At 40.6% G+C, this 21,486-nt stretch overlaps 1 protein-coding gene across 2 annotated transcripts in view; it reads left to right on the forward strand.

The window, feature by feature from the left end:
• RHOJ (ras homolog family member J) overlaps positions 1–21,486 on the forward strand; it is an 86,473-nt gene that overhangs the window by 61,841 nt on the left and 3,146 nt on the right. Inside the window, exons 2-5 of one of the 2 annotated variants that reach the window (XM_009249144.4) lie at positions 2,690–2,748; positions 14,562–14,726; positions 16,703–16,798; positions 17,853–21,257. In XM_009249144.4, coding sequence (XP_009247419.2) covers positions 2,690–2,748; positions 14,562–14,726; positions 16,703–16,798; positions 17,853–17,924 — 392 coding nt within the window. In that variant the 3' untranslated portion in view covers positions 17,925–21,257. Of the gene's footprint in view, positions 1–2,689; positions 2,749–14,561; positions 14,727–16,702; positions 16,799–17,852; positions 21,258–21,486 lie in introns of those variants that run through there. The other variant, XM_002824827.6, reaches the window with a different exon arrangement.

The following is a 21,486-nucleotide window of genomic DNA, read 5'->3' on the forward strand; positions in this document are numbered from 1 at the left end:
CCCTTAACCAAGAGGAGGATTCCATTCAGTCAGTTGAGGTGCTTAGAATTTTATTTTTGGCTTATGGTAGTTTGATAGGAAGGCTGTTGAATCTGTATTGCTTTGGGCAGTATGGCCATTCTAACAATATTGATTCTTCCAATCCATGAGCATGGAATGTTTTTCCATTTGTTTGTGTCATCTATAATTTCTTCCAGCAGTGTTTTATAGTTCTCCTCGTAGAGATGTAGGTATTTTATTTTTGTGTGGCTATTGTAAAAGGGATTGTGTTCTTGATTTGTCTCTCAGCCTGAATGTTATTGGTGTATAGAAATACTACTGATTTTTGTACATTGATTTTTGTATCCTGAACCTTTACTGAAGTCATTTATCAATTCTATGAGCCTTTTGGCTGAGTCTTTATGGTTTTCTAGGTATAGAATCATATTGTCAGCAAAGAAGGATAGTTTGACTTCCTCTTTTCATATTTTGCTCAGAAAGCCTTTTCTGATCCAGCTCCACAGTGTGTGTGTGCAGACATGTGCACAGCCAGCAGTGCCCCTGCCACAGGCCCCCACACCCCTCACACTGCCCCTGACACAGCTCATGCCACACTGCACAGTGCCCATGCTTTTCCAGGAAACCGCTTGTCTCCACGCTCCATGGCAGGAAGAATTGTATCTGATCTTTCTGCTCCCACCATTGAGTTCAGTCCAGGAATCCAGTAGACTCTTGAAGAAGGAAAGAGCAGAGGAAAGAGAAAGCTTTGTCCAGACCCTCTGCCCACCACCTCACCTTTCTGTGCTCACTTCAGGCCTGGTGAAATTCCCAGGGATCAAAGCTGCCATAGGAGAAAAGGGTGAGGCCCGAGGAAAAACAGACTGGAGAGAATGACTGAGAAAGCAAGGAATATCTGAGCAGGCACTCCAGGGCTCCCGTAACATAGGTCAGAGCCATTGCTTAGGAATATTTGCAGTGCCCAGTGGGGCAGTGAGGATGACTCAACTTCTAGGAATCACTCCACAGATGGCCCCAGGCCTGTACGTCATGAGACAATCTAAGGGGTCTCTGGAACAGCTGCCCCTGACCTGCATGTACTGGGCTCACTTGAGGTTCCATGCTGTGATAGCTGGATGTCTCCCTTCATGCCTAATCCATGACAAGTTAGTGAACTGGTCATTGAAGAAACCATTTAGGCAGATTTCAGAAACATCTGAATGGGCTCTCTTCTACCATTGTGCATGAAGAGGAAAAATTAAACAGGACGAGAGCTCTGGGCCACACAGCCTCACCTCCATTCCTATTGCTAGCCTGACTTGTGAAAGGAAGTGAAAACATTTAAATGCCCTTCTTCTGTCAGCATGGTAACCAGGGTGGACGGAGCTGGGTTTACCATTTTAAAATACACATTTAACAGCTCATCTGAGCGGCTGCAGCCATGTTATCAAGCTGAACACATGTTGATCTGAGTAGATTAGAAAAATAGTTCCCAGTGTCTGGGGACGCAGTGCTTTTAAACAAGTGCTTTGCTTTTCAAAGAATGAGCCATTAAGAAGTTCCTTGTATACATGTAGCCCATGAACCTGAAAAGAAATAAAAGTAAAATCAATACCGAATCAGCAACTCTAAGCAGCAGGCTAGAGAATTTGGCTGTTAGAGATATGGTTATAAAAGATTGCTATTCAGTTTATCTTTCATTTCCTGCACAGCTAATGACAGGAGGAATCAAAAATCATCTTCACACTGAATTTGCACATTTTGACAAGAGAAACAACTCACACTTTTCTTCATATTTTATTTCCTTTTTCCAAAAAGCAATTCAATTTTTTTTTGGAAATTTAAATTTGCTCTTTCCATTCACGAAAAGAGTTTTATTACTCCTGCATTCAATCTGTTCAATCTCAGTTTAGTTTCAAGTTAAGACTTTCATTTCCAGATATGTACAGAGTGGTTGCTGTCCCTGTTTTGCTTCTCATTTTCAGAGCACATCCTTGGCAAAGTAGTAAGCTACTGAGTTAAGTCAAACTCACTACTTTTCACCCTCTAAGCACCCTTTATGTATGTGAGACTGAACCCATACAACGTCTTCTGCAACTAAAGTTCAAAATCATAATGAATCAATTGTGCAAAAGCACAGGAATATCTAATTTTTAAAAACTTTTCAAAATGAACGCTAAGCCCTTCTCATTTAACTATTTGCCTTGCTTTATAGGCTATAAAAATATGTATTAATAGGTGTGATAATATTCTTTGTTTTTAGGGTTTTATACATATTTCAAAAACAAATACAAGCAGAGAGATTTCTAATAGACAAGCTATTTACACAATTCTGTGCCCTGAAAGGTGTCTCAAACCAAAGAAAAGAAGGCAATAATCTAATGAAAAAGGGGCCCAGCATTCTTTTTCATCAGAAGCTTGGTGTTCCAGAGCCGAATAAGGATCAGTGGGTAGCCCACAGAGTGTCCTGGTAGCACCAATAATATTCATCTCTGTTGAGAAATTTGGACTTGGCTCAGACCATCTGCCATCACTGCAGCCCAAGGTTACCTTTCATTTGGAAATTATGCTGTCAACTTGGTTTGGAATATACATGGGCGAGGCATATGCTTCTTCTTGCTGCCCAAGGAGATGCTGGCATGGAAACAATGTGAAGCCTCCTGATTGAAGCTTGTGTTTATGGACTCTCCTCTTCTCTTCTCTTCTCCCCTAGTTACTGTGACCGTGGGAGGCAAGCAACACTTGCTCGGACTGTATGACACTGCGGGACAGGTACATTTTTATTATCTTGATTCACTGGAGGGTGGTGGTGTATGGGAGAAAAAGATCCATTTGCTTAGGCAGATGGGACTCATAGCACAGATATTACCCATTCTGATCATTTGGGGCCAATTTATTGTCTGCCTAAATGACAACCAAAAGCACATTCTCAATATTTTAAAAATTACAAAAATCTAAATTGTTACATTATTCAAGGCATCGATAGGTAAATAATGATTCATTGGACGACCATCAAAAACCAGAATAACAGATTTGTGACCACGAGTTTCAATTTCTTTCTGTGGAAACCTATTCCAGATTCAGGATTCATAGGTCAATTTCATAAATTTTAGTTCCATCCATTTTTTTTCGGGTTATTTTCTTTGCCCACGCTTTACTTGAATTGCCTAATGAACTGCAAAAAGGCCCAAAAAGAAATTGGTGGGGGTGAGGGGAGGAGAGAGGGAGAAGATGGATTAAGTGTTGGAAGGAAGAAAAGCCAGGATCCTAGATGTTTTCCAAAAGTGGGAGTCAACCCTGAATAACTGGGGGTTGACTCTAAATTCCCTAAGATTCTTGAAATAGTCTCACTTTGTCAGGACTGTTTCTTGAAGTTGGAGAAACTGGCCCACCAATAACATAAGACGACGGGCTAAAACCCTCAACATTTAATCAGCTGGCACATGCTCTCTTTGGGTGAAAATGGCACTTAATCTGTCTTTCTCAGCATCCCACACATTGCTACGAAGTTTCTCATGTTCTAATGTTCTAATCCAGTTCATGGATTGGTGGAGGGGAAGTGGTTAAGCAACTGATGGCCGTAGCCCAATTTCTTGGATAGAGCTTTTGTTACCATATGTCTTGGGTCATCTATTTAGGTCAAAATCAGCGGGTTGTTCAGTCTGTCCAAATTCATACATCTTAAGTCCTTTGGAGTTTCCTGGGAATTGTTATTTGTAGCAATGCATTCGTCTAGGCCTTTTTTTTTTTTTTTAACAATTGTTTGGATATACATTGTTTTGCTCAACTTGAAAGCTCTTCACAAGAATATAAATAAATGGAATTCTCTTTGGGGAGTTCTGTGAAAATTTGTAAGGACCACTGTATAAATGTATGTGGAACATCAAAGGCTGGTGTTTGTCAGGCTAGTGTGTGGAACCTGGAAAATCTAGCACCAGACTCAAAGCGTCTAAGAGCATCCAGGGTCCCCTCATTGGTAGATGCCTGTTTTGGTAAGCTACCGCCAGGAACTGGGAGTGGAAACAACCTCTCATGTCAATAGCAAGACATACAACTAAGAAAGGAGCCCCCCCCTCCCCCCACCGCCCATGTGCTCAAATGAAAAAAATCAGTTTGCTTCTCTGATCTAAGATACAAGGGCCTCAGGATAGCGCATACCCCAAACAGAAAGCATTCCAGCAACAAGGGTACACCACTTTGGAGGCCGAAGTTGCCTGCTCTAATTCACTCACACAATCATTGGGGTGTCCCGATTCATCAGGAACTCATAGCCCGAAAGAGAGAGGAGTTTATACCCTCCTCTCCCATAGTCAAATTTTACTAATATAATCCGGTTTGAAAAGTTCAATGTGGCAATGATTATTGCATGACTCTGAAACCTCTCTCTGGTCCCTCTGGCTTCTGAAAAAGTCTCTCTGTCCCCTGCTGCCCAGTCAGTTGTCCCCTCTTCTGCAGCAATCCAACAAGTATTGCCTCCTGTGCGTTAACTACCCCAAGAAAAACCTCCCCAGGCTTCTGTTTAATTTTAAATCCAATAAAACTCTTTAAAAGCTCTTGTGGAGTTTAAGTATTTTTCCCACTGTTCTGTCATTTTAAGAAAACATTTAAATAATACTGGTATAAGACTTGAAGCTTTAAGACATTGTAAAAATATCTTTAAACTCCACATCAAAGTAAACAGAATGGCCCAAACCTCTGACACAAAAGTGATGAAGACTGATAAAATATAACAAATAGATTATAAGATATTTTTTCAACTAACTCTCACTTGAATGCTTTATATTCAGAGGTAGACAAGGCTCAAAAGGAACCATAAAGCGTGGGGAAAAGGAATCAGAACATATCTTAAGGTTCCTTCTAGGCCTAAAATTCTACGATGAGGACTTTTCACATATAATCTCAAGAAATCCTGATAGAACTGGAGTAATTAGGCAAAAGGATTTGAGGCTAGACCCATGGGAGACCTTTCAGCTGTAAAAGCTTACTAAATAATGGGAATGTGTTACACTACAGGATAACTTGTAATTCATTTTCTAGAACAGTGATTCTCAAACTGGAGTATGTGTTAGAATCACCTGTAGGGCTTGTCAAAACTCAGCTACTGGGCCCCACTCCAAGAATTTCTGCTTCTACAGGTCTAGGGTGGGACCCAAAAGTTTGCATTTCTTTTTTTTTTATTTTTATTTTTATTTTTATTTTTATTTTTATTTTTTATTTATTTTTTTTTTTTGAGACAGGGTTTCACTCCCGTCACCCAGGCTGGAGTGCAGTGGCACAATCTTGGCTCACTGCAACCTCCGCTTCCCGAGTTCTGGCAATTCTCCTGCCTCATCCTCCCAGGTAACTGGGATTACAGACACCTGCCACCACACCCAGCTAATTTTTGTGTTTTTTTCTAGAGACGGGGGTTTCACCATGTTGCCCAGGCTGGTCTCAAACTCCCAACCTCAGGTGATCCGTCCACCTCAGCCTCCCAAAGCGCTGGGATTACAGATGTTAGCCCAAGAGTTTGCATTTCTAACAGGTTTTCTGGCAATGCTGCTGCTGGTCCCTACACCATACTTTGAGAGCCACTCAAAGTGTGGTCCACCAACCAGTGGCATCAACATCACCAGGAAGCATGTTAGAACTGCAGAATCTCAAGGCCTATCCCCAGCCTACTGAATTTGCAAATCCATTTTAAGAAGATCTCCAAATCATTAGAATGCACATTAAATTTTGAGAAGCACTACTCTAAACGTTTCTGGTGGTTGAGGCATTGTTCTGAAAGTTAAGGAGGATGCAATGGAAAATAACCGTTACTGAAATGTATTCCTGTAGTTCTACAATTCAGCTATTAAGACTTTGTAACAAATTTAATTTGGAAACAGTGTCCCAAAATTTCCATTCCCAGTCCTAGGTAGAATAATCTGCCTCTTCTCAGTTATAGTCTAGTTAATGTGCTGGATAGCTAAAGAACATGTATAATTCAAAAATACTCATTTGGCCAATTATAATGGAAGAGAGATGATTTCAAAACCAATTGACTAATCCCTGAACCACAAAAAGAAAATGTCTCTGAATCCAGCTATAGAGTCCATCTTGCTTGAATAATTAGATTTTTGTGCATGAATAAACCAAGAAGCAATCCTCCACATCTTTGTCTTGAACTAACTGAAGCAAATGTGTTCTGAGAGGTAAAGTGATAGGAACTCATTGTCTCAACCCTCAATGCCAGCGCTAAACAAAATCATTTGACCTGCTTTCCCTTGACTTTGAGGCACCTAGTCTGCCTCAGACCTGGCTACAGCCCCATGAGCCATGGCCTGAGACACTCCTGCCCCTCCACAATTCAGGCAAGCATGTGCTAAAGATAGTTTATAATGGGCTGGGCACGGTGGCTCATGCCTGTAATCCCAGCACTTTGGGAGGCCGAGGCAGACAGATCACAAGGTCAGGAGTTCAAGACCAGCCTGGCCAACACGGTGAAACCCCGTCTCTACTAAAAATACAAAATTAGCCAAGGGTGATGGCAGGCACCTGTAATCCCAGCTACTTGGGAGGCTGAGGCAGGAGAATCCCTTGAACCTGGGAGGCGGAGGTTGCAGTAAGCTGAGATTGCACCATTGCACTCCAGCCTAGGCAACAAGAGCAAAACTCCATCTCAAAAAAAAAGAGAGTTTATAATGAAGTCACTTGCATACACTGTCAACACATGGTGGCTGCTATTAAACATTAGCTCCCTTCCCCAAACCCTAAAACAAACTAACATTTGGACTTGGAGTGGAGCCCTTTGAAGATAGATTCTTCACAACTCTAATTCTCTGTTAGGTAGAATTCCAAACATTAGATTAGGCAATGAATTGAGGAATTTTTCTCAGGGTGAGTGCATGTTACTCCTCAGATCACACTAGGGAGGAAATAAGGCCAACCAGCCCTGTAAGCCAAATCTATTAAGGTTGTGCCAACTCATCCTATACGAGACATATCCCTAGTAGTGTGTTACTGAATGTTAAAGGGATATCTAGAGCTCAGATCTTTGGCTCAGCTAGGAAAGAGTCCCAGAGCTGACTTTCCCAGGATGTCCTTGCAGGCCAGTTTGTTTACAATGCATCAGGAGAGACCAAGTGGACAGCAGGGTGTTGGTTGGGTTGGGGATGCCACAGCCAACCCTGGAACTTCAGGGTTCCTCACCAGCTGAGGAACTTCAGACTGGGAGAGGGCTCTTCCCCAGGTTACGGCTTGCAGCCAGATGCCCTCCTACCTCACTGCAGGTCATTACAGTGGAACCAGCCATAGTACTAAGACTAGGTCTTGCCTCCTTCTCTTGATGTGGCCTCACCTAGAAGGACGATGTGGGCAAAGCCCTACTCAGATTATGGCCTCTTGGGCAAGACTCTAGGATGGGCATATCTCAGACACAACACCTGTGAAAATGGCAGTTAGCAGCACTGCCAGGGAGGAATGACCGTCTCCTGGTGTCAGGAGCCAGGTGCAGCCTGGCCAGGTGCCTGGTTCTGTGGAAGGGTGAACCACTGCCTGTGGGCAAGCACAGAATGGTGTCTGTCACTGAGAAACCACAGCCCACAGCAGCTCAGCTGTCACCAGTGACTGTGGGAGTAGAGAAGCAAGGAAGGCCATCAGCCGAACCCCTCACTCGCCCAGGGCTGCATGTTGCACATCTTCCCCAGGCCCTGATTTCTGAAGTCCCGCTTTCCCCCAAGGGCTGAGGAAGCACGCAACCAAGCGAGGAAGCAAGCACAGCTAGGGTTTATGAATGGCAACCCAGGCTCCACTTGTAAAGACACACATAAGCCATCCCTTTGCTATTGGCTGATCCAATGGGGCCATCTGGAGCACAGGATCTGGCAGCAACCCTCTATGGAAAGTTTGCCTAAAACCTCAGAACAAATGTTTTCCCTCAATGAGCAACTCCAACTTTCTTGCTCACGTGTATCTTCACGTGGGATTTTCAGGAGTAGGCAATTTGGGAGATTAGGGAGAAGTTTGCCCACATGACAGCTGCTTAGTAAAAATAACCTTAGGACACAATCTTACTTCTCCCCAAATTATGAAAAAGAGCTGTAGGAACATTGAGAGTTGCGGTTGGAGTTTGCAAAGATTTGGGTCTTATTACTACTCAGTTCAGAAAAAGTTAATTTCTGAATCAGCCCTGGCATCCAATAAGGGTAGGGAAATGCTTCCAGGACCAGCAGCTGTTGTTGATATGGGCTGGAGGATGGACTCCTTTACTGGCTCATTAAAGTACTTACTATGTTCAAGACAATGTTCTAAGTGGCCTACAAATATTAACGTATTTTATTCTCATAACAACTCATAAGGCCAGCACTATTAGCCTCATTTTACAGATAAGGAAAGTGAGGCATGGAGAACTTACCCAAGATCACACCATAGTCACAAACCCAGAGAATTTCTACCCACCACCCATGCTCTTAAGCACCACACTATGCATCCACCCTATATATGGTGCCCACATTTTTCAAATTAAGCCTGATTTACGGGTGAATATGAAAATGAGACTTGTACCAAAAAATCTGGGATAAATGTCACTAAACCCAAGACTTGGAAGCAGAATTCTATTTCCAAATTAATGTGGGTATGGCAGGGTAGGAGGAGCTCAGCGCAACTCTCTTTGCTGCTCAAAGTGTGGCCCCTGGACCCAGTAGCACTAGCATCACCTGGAAACTTGTTAGAAATGCACATTCTTGGGCTCCATTCCAGTCCTGCTACTGAATAAGAATTTGCACTTTAGCCTGGGCAACATAGCGAGACCCTATCCCTACAACATTTTTTTAATTTCCCAGGCATGGTGTGCATACCTGTAGTCCCAGCTACTTGGGAGGCTGGAGAAAGGATCACTTGAGTCCAGGAGTTCAAGACTCCAGTGAACTATGATCAGTGCACTACAGTGTGAGCAGAAAGCGAGACCCAATCTCAAAACAAACAAACAAAAACAAAATTACATTTTAACAAGGTTCATGGGTGATGCAAATATATGTAGTGTCTAAGAAATGCCATCTAGAAAATGATTTCACTTACCTGCGTCATGATGCAGCCTATAATATTTAGGATCCAGGTGTTTGGCGCATCTGATGCTAACACTTTCTCTGAACTTTTCGTGTTTAATAATCACCCATAGTCACCCCAGGGCACCAGATCTGCCTTCAAACTGAACACGTTCTTGCCTTCAGGGTGAAGTTGGGCTAAAAGCACTCAAAGGCCTACTTTGCCCCAAATCCTTCCCTGCACTCCCCAATCCTAGCCTCTTTGTCCACTTTACCTCCAAACCCCCATTTGAGCCTCTCTTTTAGATTAAAATGCTGTCTCTTCAAGAAGCAAATAAGCACCTGTCTTCCATTCTGAATTTCAGCATTAGAAAGGGCCTCAAATACCAACTAAACCACTTATCCACTTCTCGTAGCCCCTTGACATCATCTCCACATGTTACCATCCAACCCAGGGCCAAAGCATGCTCCCTTGTGAAAAAAACATTAAGTTACCAGCTGGCACAAATTCAACTCCCCCAACCCCCCAGTCCCAAGGGGACACTTTCTTTTATTAATCCTGACCCCCCCGACATATTTTATAGCTGCAGCCCAGGGTTAGCTCCAAATAGCCCAGGTGTGAGCCTTCTTTAAAAGTATTTTTGCTCTGTTGTCCTGGTTAAATTACTCCATCTGTCTAGACCTTTGTTTCTTAAACCATAAAACTGGCTCCAGGGAGAGGGAAGAACAGTAACCTATGGCTCTGAAACTTGAGCTGCATCAGAATCACCTGGAGGGCTTGTTACAGCACTGATGGTGCAGCCTCTCCCCCAGCGCCTCAGCTTCAGGGGACTGCAGGGCACCTGGGAATGTGTATTTCTAACAAGCTCCCAGGTGATGCCAGTGCTGCTGGACTGAAGAGCGTAGTTTGGAAACCACTGCATTAGCTAATCTTTAAGGCCTTTTCTAGTCTTGGAATTGTATTTTCCCAATTCAGTTAGATAAATATTCTACATCATTCCATTTTGAGATTAGCCAGCAAAGAGTAAGAGAAACTTAACCTGTCTTATTTCCACATAAATCAAATTATTTCATGTATTTTCATTTTCTTTCCCCAATTGAATTGCCAATTCTTATTCACCTTATATAGTTCATACAGCATCCTTAACAGTGCTACACATTCAGTAAGCACGAAATCTTTTAAAATGGAATGATACAGCAGGACTAAGGTTTCCACAGAAGAGAGACCCAGAATACAGAGCATGGTGAGCCCAGTGACTGACACTATCAGAAACGACTCAGCTGGAAGGCCAGGAGGGTAAATGATCAGAAACAGACTTCTCTCACCTGCCACACCTACAGCCAACCCAGCAACCCATGGTCTTCCAACTTTTCCATAACGTAAATAGAAATCCTTTGATAGCCACTGGGTTAAAAAATCAGACAAACATACTCCTTTCCGACTATTAACAACAGTTATTTGTTCCTATCTAATCTAGTTGTGACATTTCTCCTGATGATGTTTTGCTTTGGTTTTTGGCTTTGAAGTTTTAAATATACAGTGTTGCTGCCATCCAGTGGTAATCTGAAGCAGATGCAGGCCATCAAATAGATGATACATCCTGTGGTCAAACATTCTGATTGCTGGGTAACATAGGAGTCAAGATTCCTAGATAAGTGAGTTAAGAAAATGCTTAATCTGTCACTTAAAATTCTGAGCGGCAGAAAACAGGGTGGTCACAATTGAGAGCCAGAGCTGGATTTAGGCTAAATACCCCATCCTGGTATTTATGAACTCTGTAACATTGGCCGATCATGGAACTTCTCTAAACCTTAACTTCCTCTTCTATGAAATGTGAATGTTGATGGTACCATCCTTCCAGTTCCATCAGGAGGATGCAATGAGACCATACATAAGAGTTTGAAACAATGCCTGACCTTTAGTAATAAGCCTTTGGGCGCATCCTCCATTAATGTTGGAGATGATAGTGAAGTACAGCCGTGTTCTCAACTCCAGGCCCACCCCAAACCAATTAAGTCAGAACTCCCAGATATGCAGGCCCACTCTCCAGAGATTCTAATTTAGCTGGTTTCAGAGTAGAAAAGGGGGTGGGGCAAGGAGTTGATTAGCAGAGCTTCAGGATGGTTTAAAAGCTCCCCAGGTGATTCTAATAAAAGTCACTGCAATAAATGGCCCACAGAAATGCCATGTGTTCATTTGCAGGTCACCGTAGAGGTCATTTCTTCCAGTCTATCAATAGCATTTATTGAATATTTACTGCAGAAAGAGTACATGTAGGGATGAGAAAAAAATCCACATGGTCCCCACTCCATTTATGACAATCCAGATGGGAGCATGCAGTGGCAGAGGGCAGGTGGTGTGATGAAGAGCTGTAGATTACAGCCTGGGAAGGAGACTTCTTGGCTCATGGGCCTTACAGCTGCTCTTTAAGGGAACACTCCAGAGAGAAAAGAGAAAAATGGGGAGACCATGGAAGAGGAGGTTTGTTTTTCAGAGCTAGTTGTGTAAAGAGGAGAGGGTAGTGCCAAGAAATTAGCTATTCCTTTCTCCACTGCCTCCTAAGCTACACACACAAACACACACACACACAGACATAGGCACAACTTGGCTGAGACACAGCCCAGTAGACCTGGCCCAACTTCCCAGTATGACCAGTGTTTATTCAGCTGTGCACCCAACTCCCAATTATTGACTAGAAATGTGGTAAATTAGCCACAATAGTGGGGTTTTTTTTGTTGTTTTGGGTTTATTTTTTAGGATTTTACTTTTCAGCATTATTGACATCTTGCTTTGCATTTTGCATTAGGTACCTAAAACATTTGCTTAAGTTTTAATAGTAGTAGCAGTAGCGGCCACATATACTGAGTCCCGTGTTCTGCATACTCTGAGTAGCTAAACAATAGATCAATGCATGCCACCAACCAGAGTGGACCACACTTAACATTCTAAGGTACTTCCTTTCAGTCTCATGTGTATGTAGTGTGCATATGTGTGTACTTCCTTTTCTGGTCTTTTTAAAAATTTTTTTCATTATACTTTAAGTTCTGGGATACATGTGCAGAACGTGCAGGTTTGTTACATAGGTATACACGTGCCATGGTGGTTTGCTGCACCCATCAACCCGTTATCTAATAAATATATTATTAGAGTCAATAGAAAGGTTGATATTAAAAATATATCCATGATATATTATGTTTTAAAAAACACAAGTGGCTCAACAATATGAACAATTTAATCAATTTGTTTTTAAACTAAACATGTGTATGTTGTATACATACATAAATATAAAATGGGCCAGGTGTGGTGACTCACGCCTATCATCCTAGCACTTTGGGGGGCTGAGGCAGGAGGATTGCTTGAGCCCAGGAGTTCAAGACCAGCCTGGGCAACACAGTGAGACCCCATCTCTACAAAAAAAATAACAATTGGCTGGGTGTGGTGGCATGTGCCTGTAGTTCAAGCTACTTGGGAGGCTGAAGTGGGAGGATCGCTTGAGCCCGGCGGTCTGAAGCTGCAGTTAGCCATGATCACACCATTGCACTCCAGCCTGGGCAACAGATTGAGACTCCGTCTCAAAAAATAAAGTAAAATACAACGTTTGGAAGGACAATGTTTAAGCAGTAGCTCCCTCTGGGGAGAGGAAATACTATTAGACATCATATCAGGGATGAAAACAAGCTTTCACTTCAACTCTGTGTACTTCTTCAATGTTTGCATTTTTGCAATGAGCACATACATGTTTTGTAAGTCTCTAAAATGTTTCATGAAGAGTAGTAATGCCCCTAATAAATGAGTTAATTATTTATTAACCCATCTCTATGAATACATGTATATCATAGGTGTGAACATATAAGTTTAGTTGCACATATAGTATACACACATATATAGTGCACACATATCATATATAGTGTGTATACACATACAAATTATGTATGGTGTGTATGGACACATGTCATGTTGTGATATGTGATGTATATATAAATATGGTATGTGTATGCACACTTAGACACAAAGTTACTGTCTGCTTATGTGTTACTAAAATCTATAAACATATATAAAACTTTCTGTTGAAATATCAGGTTTTACCTTGGAACCTCCTAAAACATTTTGCATACAGTAAAAGGTTCTTGCTGACATTTTCCCAAAGTCGAAATGATGCAAAGTTTTACTTTGTATTTATCAACTTCCACTAAAATAGCAAATATATAAATATCTTATGTAATCAGAAACTCTTCCACGAGCATATTCTGATCTGAAAAATCTTTAGAAAGAAAATAATTAAGCTAGCATTTTATTTACTTGGCCTTTAAGTAATATTTGAAACAAATCCAAAATTCTTAGCTCTAAACCCTCACTCAACATATTTCTTCAAATATTGTGGTGTCAAATTTGGCAATAACTCTTGTTTTGCATGTTAGTTCATTTATTCTAAATTAAATTTGGATATAACTTTTTTTAATCGTGTGAGGAGAGGATTCCTGTTGCCTTGGCAAATAGCTCACTAATTTAAATATAGTATATTCAGTATAACACAATTCCAACATGATGGAAGAATTGCAATAATCTTTACTGAATGTTACACTTTAAATGGGTGAACTTTTGGTTTTTTGTTTTATTTTGTTTGTTTTTTGAGACAGGGTCTTGCTGTGTTGCCCAGGCTGGAGTACAGTGGCATGATCACGGCTCGCTGCAGCTTCAAATTCCCAGGCTCAAGCCATCCTCCCACTTCAGCTTCCTGAGTAGCTGGGACTACAGGCGTGTGCCACCATGCCCAGCTAATTTTAGTATTTTTTTGTAGAGATAGGGTCTCACTATATTGCCCAGGCTGATCTCAAGCTCAAGGAATCAAGTGATCCTCCCACCGTGGCTTCCAAAGTGCTGGGATTACAGGCATGAGCCACTGTGCCTGGTCAGGTGAACTTTTGAATACATAGAAACAGAGAGTAGAACTATTGTTACCAGAGGCAAGTAAGGAAAGGAAACGGGGAGGTTTTGATCAAGGGTACAAAGCTGCAGTTAGCTAGGGTGAATAAGTCTACAGCTGTAATGTACAGCATGATAACTGTAGTTAATAATACTATATTGCATACTGGAAATATGCTAAGAGAATAGGTTTCTGGTCCTCTCGCCGTAAAATATATTTTTAAAGGTAAGCTGTAAGGAGATGAATATGTTAATTTGTTTCACTGTAGCATATATATGTATATCAAACACCACGTTGTACACTTTAAATGTATACAATTTAAAAATAAAAAATAAATGGGTAAACTTTATGTTACATAAGAACTTTATGGTATATATAGGTAGGTATATAAGTTATATCTCAATAAAACTGCTAAAAAAATTTTTAAGTTCATCTTAAAAAGGGGCGATACATGATCTCTGTATGTAACAAAAAGGTATTTTTCTGACTGATGGCTCCTTTAGTTCTAGTAGAGAAAGAACTACCAGATTCTAGGATTGAGGAAGAAACAGGATCCCAGTGCGCTGTAGTGGACTCTTACCTGCAATCTGACCTTGGAACCACATGGGACACACCTTACACAGGCTGTACAAACCCTTGTCTGCTCTTCCCACAGGAGGACTACAACCAGCTGAGGCCACTCTCCTACCCCAACACGGATGTGTTTTTGATCTGCTTCTCTGTCGTAAACCCTGCCTCTTACCACAATGTCCAGGAGGAATGGGTCCCCGAGCTCAAGGACTGCATGCCTCACGTGCCTTATGTCCTCATAGGGACCCAGGTTAAAATGTGGGCGATGGCAGGGTGGGGCGGGCTGCAAAATGGGAAGACCCTTTAGGTACCTCGTGAACATCCTATTCTGCCAAATGCTATGGAAGGGTATCTCAGACATGTCAATCCTATGAACAGAAGTTGTTAAGGTGTGCATGATGATTTAGCCCACAGTGGAAAAGATAATAGAGCTATTTAATATGGAGCAGAAAGTTTTGATATGGCCTTCAAAAATTAATCTCTCTGTTTTTTTTACATAACAAAGTAATTTTTAAAATGGACACCCTTTGCCAGGCTTGAATCAGAGCAATGAGGTGAGGGTGTCAATTGAACATATTATCTGGTATTTTTTATATCTGAAACCCACAGTTGTTTTAAAATCACAAAATAGGTAGGAGTGTCAAGGTGACCACAGCAATCAGAATAGGCATTCTATGACAGGAACTGTTTAATTACACTTCTGGAGAAGGAAGATAAAAATTCACCATTGTCTATTCCTTTTAAACCTCTTGGTCTTCCAGATCTTAGAGAAGAAGTTAAAACACATATACCAGCTAAACAAACCTACGACTGTGAAAGCGTTTACAGTGTTCTGAAAGCTCATCAATTTCCATGGTTTGAGTTTCCAGTAGTAAGCCAATCACATCAAATGTGTTAAGGATTGTTACTGTTTATAGTTTTAAATGGATTTTGTTCTTTGGCATTTTAAAATCCAAATGACTATCCCAAAGACATAGGAATGTACTAATACTGAAGGGCTTCATTGTTAATCTGTTTCATATGCTATTTCTTTCTATTATTCATTTATGTTCTTTTTGAACAAGAGAATTTTTTAACACAAAGGAGAGAAAAGAAAAATATTTCCTAAAGAAGACATGGACAGGTACACGGTATATGTATTTACTTAGAGAAAGTAGAGGAATACACATCTCCATAAACCAGAGTAATCATAGTTAACGCTTCTTCTCTGAAAGATAATTGTTTGTTTAAATGAAGTCTTTTGCCTTGAATTCCAGATAATAATGTTTGCCCATATTGATGGAGCCTGAATCCCTGCTGCCAAATATGTGACAGAACATTCAATCACCTTTCTGTGATTCAAGCTGATTTTATTAGAGATAGGCACACAATTGAACAATTATCACACACACACACACACACATGCGCACACACACACACACACACACAATTAGTAGAGCTGAGTAATGTGCTTATAAAAGGGACCCTAATATATTGGTCTTTCTTTAAGACACAAGCCCTTGCTTTCCCACATTCACACCCATTCATGAACACATGGATTCGCATACACAGTGAGGCTTTAAAGCAACCAAAATATTTAATTAAATTATCAAATCTAATCCAGATATATAAATGCTATCTTCAAAGTTCTACCTTTGAAAAGATTAATGCTTATCTTGAGCAAACCCTTTGAAAATTTCTCTTAGGGACTTGCTTTCCAGAGCTTGCAGAACATTTGTTAGAATATCCTCACAGATAGCAAATCTTCATACCTCCTTTGAGGACGAAGATTTTATTTGGAAAAGCGAAAAAAAAAAAAAAAAAAGATGTGTTCAAAGCCAGGAAATAAACTAGTAAATAATGAGTAACATAATTTGGGATCAAATAAGGCCTCACTGTAAGGTAATGAGACTGACTGGTTATCTTGCATGCCCTGTAAGTAGAATCTAGAAATAAATAGAAAATTTTGAAAAAACATCTGAGATAGCAACAGAATCATCCGAATAGTTCTCAGCTTGCAGGGTAACTGTTTGAAGGGGAAAACGTAAGGAAAGTCTGTTGTGTACATTTACAAAGAAATTGCTTTACTTTTTTATACATAACATGGGCATGTGAATCTGCTTCCTTAAAGAAAATTTAGCAACTTCAAAGATGTTAACGGGGAAAAAGACTCTATGATGTCACAGTTTAAAATATCTGGCAAGGCCTGAGAAAACAAATCAGTTTTCACGTGTGTTTTCTTGCCAGATTGATCTCCGTGATGACCCAAAAACCTTGGCCCGTTTGCTGTATATGAAGGAGAAACCTCTCACTTATGAGCATGGTGTGAAGCTCGCAAAAGCGGTACAGTCAGATTTGAATTTCATTTTAAATGTATGCTGAGAGAAGAGCGTGTTGTATGCTTTGGAAATGGGTGTGCAACATTGGGTTTGGCTTTAAAGTGCAATGTGTTTAGAATCTTCTCTAAGCTTTCTATTCTCCCCCTGTCTTCTAGTCGGGCTGGAAGGAGCCATTTGGTTAGCCTTCTTGTCAGCCAGCATTGTCTGTTTTTCATTCAGAAAGCAATTTGGTGAATTTAAACAGCTGAAGCACTTATCATTTGATTTAGCAACCTCTAGAACGTCTACTTGCCATATTTAGTATGAATATAGGGAGTCGTTAGATATATATTTGTAAATCTCTCTGCTTATTATGGATGTAGCTCATTTAAATAACCCCATAAGAGGCATTTTGTGATTTTCTTGGGAGAGACTTGGGTTAGCATCTGGCAGGGTTATATTTGTCCAGTATTTCTCACCATATAATGAATAGCCACTTAGAGAGCCTGGATTGTGTCACAAACAGCATCTGGAAGGATAACATATACCAAAAAGTGACTAGTTGGGGATCTAAGTGGTTGTTTGGCAGATAATAGCTCAGAGCTGGAACTGTTTTCATGGACCTTTCTTCCTTCTTGAGAGCTTAACATGAAGAGTTAGGAAAATGCTTTAGAAAGTTTTTGCCAGACACCAAGTCTTTGCCTCCCTCATTACCCCAAGATGTGAGCAAAGCAGCCACTGAAAAAGATCCGAGAGGGTGGAAGTGCTTTATGCAAGAGGAGGCCGATAAACCACACCTCCAGAACTTAAATCAGACTCCTCATCAAGTCACAAATCTACTGACCCAGGTCAGAGGTTTGAAAATTTTCAATCTTACTTTCTAAGTGACTAACCTAGTAAAATGCATACCGCAGGCAGAGTTAGAAGTCACCCTCTTCAAGCCAGTCAAGAATATTAACTACAAATTCTTCACTTACAAAACTGTATGCATGTATCTTATTAAAACTTGCTTGCAGGCACTAAAACTAAGCATGATACACTCAACTAGAAATGAATTAAATACGATCATGTTTTTACAGGTATCCTGCATGAGAACCTCTCACAAACACCTGATCGAGATACTGAACTCTTCCTACTTCTATGCACAGTAATGTCAATACTAACTAGCGCCAGACGTCCATGGAGTCCTTAGGATCCTAAGTACTTAATAATATCTCTCACCTCAGCCTCATAATAACCCTCTTAAGCAGATAGCGTTGGTCTCAGCTTACAGATGAGGAAACAGTCTTAGAAGACAAGCACGTAGCTAATAACAAAGTCAAAAACTTCCAATCCAGCTCTGTGGACATCACCACCCATGTACCTGACCATTGTGTAAATGACCTCCAAGTGTGTATCTTTCCTTGGGTGAAATGGGTTTATGCCTGTAGGTGCTTCTACCTTCTCCTCAAACATTCAGCCTCAAATGCTTTCATTAAGATACCTAAATATGTAGCTCCATAAATAATTGTATGTGGTTCCTTTCTACACATTTTTCACAGCCAGGATGTCCCCATTAGCCGGCACCAGCTTCTTGCAGGAACTCGCGTTCTGTGTTCCTTCATGCCGTCAGATTCCTAGCCTCACTTCTCATTGGGGAAGTTGTTTTTTTTTCTGTCTGAAAAGAAGTCGTTTCAAAGCCTCCCATCTCATTTCATACTTATTTTTGGAACAATGACTGAGTTCACCATTTATATTGCCTTTTGCTAGTTTCTCCTAGCAACTGCTCTCAGATACAGATGGAATCATGTTTAGCTTACAAAACCCAATTTAGAAGAAAACCTAGCAAGATTTTAACTTGTTTTATCACAATTCATGTAATTATAGAGATGCTTTACGTTTCTCTACTCTCTGACTTTTCTGTCAAGTAGTTTATAATCACAGCGAGCATTTATGGAGTGTTTATAATGTGCTAGGCTTGGTGCCAGGCGCCTTACAGCCTTTGTCTTAATTAATCCTCACAGCAACCCCCTGAGGTGTGTATATTATTATCTCCACTTTCCTACAGGAAACTGAGGCTCAGAGAGGTTAAGATCGCCCAGCTAGCAAGTGGCAGAGTGAGGACAGAAAACTGTGCTTTAACCACCTGCTCTTCTGCCTCCCTCCTATAATCTGAAAAGAAACCTTTAGGTTTGGGGCTTCTTTTTTATATACTGGAGTCCCTTATTTTCATGTGCAAAGCTCCCCCACAACTTAAAGGCTTTGCAAGTTCAGATTTTTCATATCTGATTCTTTCTGTTCAATACTTTTCCATTTCCAAAGCATTTTCCATCTAACATCTCTTTTTGGTCTCAAAGGGTGTTTTATTTTAAAGGACATTTTTATATCATACATATTTACAATTCTTTATACTCCAAAGTCAACCACATTTACATATTTTGCACTAATTTATTATAAATATTCATTATTCTTTGACTTCTTTTATCCTCCCACTTCTTTTTATTACTGTAGTTTTTAATCCTCAGCCTACTTTTCCCATTCTTTTACACATTTGTAACTGTCCCTATTGCTGCTAGAATTATTAAACAACAATTGATTAAGCACCTAATATGTGCCAGGTGCTATGCTGGATGCTACACTGTTTAGCTCTAAGATTGTAATTCTTTGTGTGTTCTCTTTCCAAGTTCCATCTAATACAGTCTAAACATGATCTTCTAAGTTCAGACTTCCTAAGGTATTTTTTGATACAGGAATTTGCCATTTTTTCTTTTTTTAATCTCTGGGTTCTCTTTGCCCTCTCCAGCCATCTTCTTCACACTGTGCCTTTTGTTGTTGTCACTCTTTAACTTAGCACCTGCTAAGTTTCCTACTGGGTTTTTAACATGCACAGGTGGGATTTAAAGCAGCAAAATTGCTGCAAACATCCTGTCATCAATGTTCAGTCACGTTAATCAACTGGAGTCTTTAATGCCCTCTTCCTGACTGGAAGAGTCACTGCCACCTGCCTTGTGCTGGCCATTTTCCCTTTCTCCCTTGGTCATTGAAAGTCACTTCACCGCTGGTGTCTGGGTTACAAAGGCCAGAAGAGGAGGCAGACAGGCAAACAAAAGCATGCCACCTGGATAAACACAGTAACACACATCTGGGCAATGTACCAGGTAGCACAGAAGAGAGAGAGACCAGTACATTCACGGAAGGAGATTTCAGAGATTTCTTTAACCAGTTAACATCTTATCCAGGTTTGAAGGATGAGGAAAAGTTTTTCAGGTGGGCAAAGGGGTCTGGGGAGGGCACAAAATTCTAGACAGGGAGACCAGGACATGCAAAGGCATCCTTTAAAGCACAGGGAGCAAATTGGCAACTGACGGGCCAAAGTTCACCCACAAATGTTTTCATCAGTCCAAACACATATTTTTAATGCAATTTAGTGGCCAACATTTAACAGTTTGGAAACACATTTCTAGCTTCTAAAAGAAATTCAGAAGGTCGAGCAACTCTAGCCCAGCATTTCCTCATCAACAGAAACGTTAAACAGTCTCTTAGATTAAGCATGTATTCTTCAGTCTGCCACAATCCCCACCACTCCATATTATCCTATACTCAAGTAACACACTTTACATTATCCACCCTTGAATTGGCATCTCTGCATTATAGTCTTCAAAGATCAGCAGCAAATCTGTCCGGCCTAGAAATGTTTTTCTCTTTCACCAATTTGATCATAATGCTGACTTGTTGAGATGGCGGCTTTTCTCTTACAACCTGTTTGGTTCTTTTTCTTTTTCTTGGCTCTCTATTTGCCTTCTCTGTATGCCTTTGCTAATTCTCAAATGAGGGAAAAAGAACTACTCTGCTACTAGCCATTTCTTTAGATACGAGCTTACTCTGTTTATTCTTCTAACATCTTCTCTTCTTTTCTCTCCATTTACAGGACATGCCTTCCTTCTTCTTCCCTTCTCTCATCACCTTTACTATATCCATAACAGCTTCGCCCATTTATTCATTAATTTTGCTCTTTCAGCCACAATTTCATTACATTTGCTAGAGACAGCCCAAAAGAGTAGTTAAGACTTTGGCTCAGGAGGCAGATAAATTCGAATCTCTGCCATTTTCTTAGTTGTGTGGCCATAAGGGAGGTTACTTAGCCTCTCTGGGTATCAGTTTCCTGAGCTGTGAAATGAGGATGGTAGACTTTTCCTTGTAAAGTTCTTGTGACAGTGAAATTAGCTCATGCACCACAAGGTCCAGCTCAGCAAACTATAGTTGCTGTTAAATCCATGAACCCTCTCAGACATGTCTGAGATTTTTAAATGAGAATCTATAGTTCTGGCCTGAATTTCTATATTTCTCATGAGCGGTTTGTGATTATCAAACACACCATAGTATGAAATCATCAGAATATTTAAAATGAAGCCCTATGCAAGTATGAAATATCTTATCATTTAAATATATAGACTGTACACTGACAAGGAAGATGTCTCTGGCATTAAATGTCTTTTATGATTATCGTTACATGTTTTGTTGTTGTTACATGTTTTAGTGGGTTTTTTTTTAACTTTTTAAAAAATATGCTTTTTAAAGTATGTTAAGGCTGGGTGCAGTGGCTCACACCTATAATCCCAGCATTTTTGGAGGTTGAGGCAGGCAGATCACATGAGGTCAGGAGTTCGAGACCAGACTGACCAACATGGGAAAACCCCGTCTCCACTAAAAATACAAAAACTAACCCGGCTTGGT

Source organism: Pongo abelii, chromosome 15 (genome assembly GCF_028885655.2).
Source record: "Pongo abelii isolate AG06213 chromosome 15, NHGRI_mPonAbe1-v2.0_pri, whole genome shotgun sequence".
In the NCBI taxonomy this organism is placed as follows: Eukaryota; Metazoa; Chordata; class Mammalia; order Primates; family Hominidae; genus Pongo; species Pongo abelii.